This window comes from Pelmatolapia mariae, linkage group LG3_W (genome assembly GCF_036321145.2).
Source record: "Pelmatolapia mariae isolate MD_Pm_ZW linkage group LG3_W, Pm_UMD_F_2, whole genome shotgun sequence".
NCBI lineage: Eukaryota > Metazoa > Chordata > Actinopteri > Cichliformes > Cichlidae > Pelmatolapia > Pelmatolapia mariae.
In genome coordinates, this window is record NC_086229.1 from 51,982,550 (window position 1) to 51,988,301 (window position 5,752).

Below are 5,752 nucleotides of genomic sequence, written 5' to 3' on the forward strand. Positions count from 1 at the left end.
ATTTATATTGATATATTTCTTTTTGTTTTATTTTGAAGCATTTTGTGTTTTTTAAATCTGTTTATCTAGAGTATTTGGTGTATTCCGAGAGGAGGAGAGTTTTTAACCATCTTGAGATAATTGAACTAAAATCAGTTAATTAATAATTGTGATAAATAATCATGTAATTATTAATTGATGTGTGCGGTTCTGTTGGGTTTCCAGCTGATATTCATATTTTTCCATATATTTATTAGTCAACCAAACTTGCAGTAAAACAGCCAAAATCCTGTTCAGCAGTCTGCTGAAAATTGTCGAGTCCTGCAACCTGGATGAACGGAACAGTGATTTGTAGAATGCTTCTGATTTCTGAACATTTTTCTATCAGCAGGTTCTTAAGTCGTCGTGTTAACCACCCTCTGCACTGTAAAAAGAAAAACCCTGTTCAACTTAAAAAAATTGATGTCCAATGGTCACATCCAAAATATTTGACTTCATAGAATCCAAATTGAGTCACTTGATATGACCTGATACTTTTATGTTGATATAAACAATATTACTAGACTTGACTGAAACTTTAAATTTTGCATTGATCCAAATTGATTTTTTTACATAGAACCATATTTTAATTATTGAACCAAGCTAATATATTGAAATTTAACCAACCTAATGTATTCACATCGAACCAAATTAACATGAACTAATATGTTTGTGTTGAAGCCAGGTAATTGATTTACATATATTCAAACTATATTTTTTACATTTCATTTTATTTCAGTTCAAAAATCCTCTATATTTCCTAAAAAAACAAGACAGTTGGCCAACCAATTATTTCAAAATTATTTATTGTTCCAAACCATTTTAACTATAATCAATAGAGAGGATTAGTAATATAAAGATTTAGTGCTACGGCAGAAATGATTAGAGAAATGTTTGTTTTATAAAACCTGCAACCTTTTGAAAACCAGTATAAAACCTGCAATCTTTTGAAAACCGGTATAAAACCTGCAATCTTTTTAGAACTGGTATAAAACCTGCAACCTGTCTAAAACTGGCATAAAACCAAAACTCTTTTTAAATCAATTTGCAAGTACTCAAAAATGTTTATATGTGCACTGTGCCTGTACAATGTAAAAAAAATCTACACATGTATCAATGAAATCAACTTAAATCTCCCTTTCAAATGGGTGTTCTTATAATTTTTGAATGTAGAATACCACTGCAGGCCAACCAAGCAAAATAACCAAGCACACATGCACATGCATGTGCACATACACATGCACACATGCATGCAAACACACTACTGTGCAGTGTTAAGTTCACAATTAAGTTTGCGAATCTTAGAGGTCATCTTGTTAAAGTCAAGCTCCATCATAATCTTTTGAAGAGCCTCAAAGGTGAACCTGAATCCTCGTGGATATTCCATATTAAGAGCATAACAGAGTCCAAAGATCATTGCCACTCCAGCTGCCACAGAAGGCAACTCATTCAGGACTTCCACACCATCAATGATTATCCCGATGTCTCGAGGCTGATGTAGGAGGCTTGAGTTGTCCCTGAAGACAAAGAGTGCCATGGTGGTACTCTGCAGCTCTTCCTCAGCTTCATCTTTCTGGGATATCTTGAGGTAAAATGTGGAACAAAATGTACAAGTGAAGAACTGAAGTCTGGCACACCTGATAAATCTTTGACCATAATAAACTACTATTTTGATAGTTGTTTGGTCACAGACTATTAGAACAATTATTTGACTAATCAGATTGTGAATTGCATAATTATTAAATTTAATCAATGGTGGAACATTTTCATAAACGTTCCACAAAGCCCAAGAAAAAAAAGAAAACAATACAGAACCCTAAGATATTAACTTGATGAGTTGATTAATCGTTGCTGTTCTACATTAATCACTGCATTTAATAGCAGAGTTGTCAAATTTACATCAAGAGACTGCATCTCATGTAGAGACAGAACAGATATGGACATACCATGTATTCTTTTATCAAGTCCTCAACACGTTCTCCAAGGTAGATAATGAGAGATTTAAGTATACACTCCCTCCTAATGTCAGCATCAGCATCCTGCAGGAACAGTTAAAATTGTTACTATGCAGTATGGAGAGTATGCTGCATGAAAGGAATTTTTTTTCACCTCTCTATCCTCATGAGGTGACTAATGCCCCTTTTTCACAGACAAATCGGCACGGTGCGCTTGAGAGCAGTTCAGTTTAGCACGGATGAACTCGCTTGTTGTGGTGGAAACATAAAATGGACGTAACTGGGAACAGGGGCGAACCCATCTGGCTATGAAAAGTCGCGCGCAAAAGTCTTTGTCCGCAACGTCACAGCCCGAAGAACAACAACAATCGCGATATATGTGTTTTTGTACTTTGCTCTGTCTGTGGTTCATTTTGATTGGTTTGATTTTTGGTTCTTGTGGAGGAAGTCACCATGGTCCAAAGTCAATGGATTATGGTTGCTGGGAGTTTTTTTTTTTTTTAAAGCCTTTTGTGGGAGTGCTTCTATATCACATCACGTGAGCACCACACACACCCGGGCCAATGTTGGTGTGTGGTGGAAAAGCGGCATATGCTTTCTTGTTCCAAAATAAAAGTTTATACGTATATATGTATGTATGTGTATCTGGCGAGTGAGAGTGAAAATGTGTCTCCAAAATAAATTTTGTTGTAGTTCTGCTCTGTACTTGTATAATGACAATAAATCTCTTCATTCATTCAAGGACAAAGCCCACACTTCCTTTCAACATTTTAAAAGGTCACAGCCATAATCACTGACGTTACCAAAATAAAACTGTAACAGGATACAAATTCTCATTAGATACAGGGGTTAAAATGCTAACTGTCATCTTAATAGTTAATTATATACACCCTACCTGATCAAGAAACTCTAGGATTATGGCAGTTTTTGCTTTGGTTGTCCCTCCTTTCTTTCTGATTATTTTAAGTAGCTGTGGGGAGTGCTTGTCCAGCTGGGAATCTGGTTAGCAGGGGAACTGCAGTAACCCGCAGAAACTCTGCATTAATCTGTACATGAGTAGACAGTGTACAATACATTTTTTTAAAGACCAACTTCCAACAAGAAAAAGTCAAAACATATATTTCCCATTTCCAAACTATGATAAAAGGCATTAGTACAAAAAAGTTAAAGTTATACCTCTTCCATCTGAAATAGACCTGGCCATCTTTCCAAGAGGTTCTTGATGTCAGGCTTCTTATCCACAACCTCTTTCCTCCTGAATTCGAAGGTCCTGGCCATCTTCTCTCGTACAGTTTTCTCATTGTTTCTCTTCTTTAATTCGGTCAGGAGAGATATTCGCTCTAGTTCTAGGCTTTCTGGATTCTCACTGCTGGTCTGAGGATAGTAATTGGCCTCACCTCTTCTTGCCTTTTTGTTGTTCTTGGCTGGCTTGGGAAAAGGATCTTCTCGTGACTTTGATTTGAGGGTATTTACTAAGAGCTCAGATGCAAGTCCATGTGACTTAAGCTGAGTGCGGTAATTGTTCATCTTAGTCTTTAGTCTGAGTTTCCATCCGTAGCTCTCATTGAAGGAGTCTGGTTGCCTCAAGCAGGGATGTTTCCTTGTCAGAGCCTCCACAACGTCACTCAGGTCTGCATCACTGGGGTACGCCTTGTAGGAGAAAATCTTCTCTGCCAGTCTTTCCAGAATGTCGGACAACATTTTTGATGTAGGTGTGAGCCTGGTTTGGTCCTTTGTGTATTCCGCATTCCCTTTCTCAAGTTGACCTTCTGTTTCAAAAGAGAATTGTGGGATGTTGAACTCCTTTGGCCAGGGCTCTGTGCGGAGTTTCTCAGAGGAGCTGCTGCTTAGTATGACTGTGTCATCAGTGTTTGTTGAGATGGAGCTTGTATCTAGGTCACTTTCTACAAATTCTAAAATTAATGTTTCAGTAGCAGACGGTATGACCTTGATGGTGGTAAGATCCTTGATCATGGAGGTTGAGTTCAAGTTCACAAATGTTCCACCAAAGTCTACATCTTTATATTGCAGCCTGATACCTCCAGCAACTTTGCATGACTCTTTAACTTGTTCAATGAGCTCTTCAACTGTATCTGGCACCCTTGATAGATCCATCCTCTCAGAGCTATTGTCACTCAACAAAATGAGGAGTCGTATGGGATTTGCCATATTTGTGGATCAAGTTGCCTCTCAGCGCTAGTGTACACAAAACTTACAACATAAAATAACACAAAGGAAAGAGACACAACACAGTATCAGCTCCTACTGCACGTTTTTGAACATATGTTTTAAGGGTACTGTCACAGAAGACTGCAAATTTGGATTGCATGTTTAGTGTGTACAACCACACCTTATCCTATACAAAGGACATTTTACAAAGCCAAAAGTGGTCCAGTTATGTCATGGACTTTTCTAGCCTGTATTCACAGCAGATAAAGTGTGCTCTAAGTCCAACCTTGACTTTTTTGTGGACATGCTCTTCCATGGAGATCAGAGGAGGCAAGAGAAGACCAGGTTAGGAATAAATGTTACAAGTCACAACTGTCATTCTTACCTGTGCGTGTTGAAGGGTTGATGTAGACTGTGCACAAACTACTTATGTAGCGCAGGAATTTAATGTCAAAACACGTCCAGGATATCTATAGAAAAGGAGCAAAGGAGGGAGGAGGCATTAGTTCCCATTTACAATCTCCTTGTGTTGGCATAAAGATGATCAGGTTAAAATTGTAAGTGCTATGTCAATGCAGACCTTAAACTTGAATATATCTCTTTAAGGTAATCAAACGCATTCCTCCTACAGTATAATCCACCAATGGATATGGATCTGTCAGTTCATCTGGCCCCAAAAGCAAAATGTCCTTGTTGGGGCTCACTTGAAGTTCAAAGGCCCTGAAATGCTCCCAATGCCACGCCCTCAGCTTGCGAACAATGAAAAACAGCTTGTCCTTCAGAACCAACATATGGATGATTTCAGTGAATTTAGGGATCCCAGCCAAAGATCCATATGCAAGGATCATTTCAGTTCTGTAGTTGAATCCATTGTAAGTGATATTCTTTGCCAGACACACATGGTCCACTGTTGGGTGTTTCAACCGTATTGCTTGTGCAATCTCCTCTTTCAACACATCAATAGAAAGAGTTGAAACATTTGATACTTCCAGGAGAGGTTTGTTAGGGTACATCAACATCTGCTGTGCCATGTGAAATTGGTGTCGTTCTGCCAAAGATAACAGCACATTCTTGAAAGACTTTGTGTATCGAACAACTCTTTTAAAAAAACTGTGCTTGGCTTCGAATCTCAAAGTCCACAGACAGCGTAATGGTCCAAACTGACGAATAAGCTGAGGATAATGCTCCAAGAAATGGTGCTTAGGCAGCAAGTTGTAGTCTGGGAAAACCTCTTTGAGTCGCACTCTATGCTCGGAGATCTTGAAATTCAAATATGCAATTGACTCCTCTGTATGAACAGGTGAGACGATTATATCCACAATATCCTTTAGATCTGTCAATATTTTCCATGCAGGTTCATCAGCAGGCACCTTCTGGCCAACAAGGAGGGGGAAAAACCTTAACAAACTCCAATTTTCGTGTGAATTGCCACCTATTGTCTTTCGAGATACAAAGTTCAATGGCACTGGATGGGGACGATTTACTTTGTCAGTCCACTTAAAGGGGAAATTCAGTATACAGTCATTTAAATATGCATGTGTAAAATATTTCTTAGACGTGAAGATGGAAAGACATAGAGCTATCTCTGCAGGAACAATCCCTTCAAATAG

At 38.3% G+C, this 5,752-nt stretch overlaps 1 protein-coding gene across 3 annotated transcripts; it reads right to left on the bottom strand.

Annotated features, from left to right (window-relative positions):
• Positions 1-973: 973 nt before the first annotated feature.
• LOC134624622 (uncharacterized) lies at positions 974-5,144 on the bottom strand. 3 transcript variants are annotated; one of them, XR_010093593.1, is made up of 6 exons: positions 4,723-5,144; positions 4,528-4,612; positions 3,150-3,742; positions 2,869-3,019; positions 1,965-2,057; positions 974-1,600 (listed from the first exon to the last, which is right to left on the bottom strand). XR_010093593.1 is itself a non-coding variant. In XM_063469632.1 (6 exons), exons 3-4 carry the CDS (start codon positions 4,140-4,142, stop codon positions 2,936-2,938), a joined length of 1,077 nt encoding a protein of 358 aa, XP_063325702.1. In that variant the 5' UTR covers positions 4,143-4,169; positions 4,528-4,612; positions 4,723-5,144; the 3' UTR covers positions 974-1,600; positions 1,965-2,057; positions 2,869-2,935. The 3 variants fall into 3 exon arrangements, 2 of the variants coding, with proteins under 2 accessions (XP_063325702.1, XP_063325701.1); XM_063469632.1 differs by having other exon boundaries at positions 3,150-4,169; XM_063469631.1 differs by having other exon boundaries at positions 3,150-4,184.
• Positions 5,145-5,752: the final 608 nt, after the last annotated feature.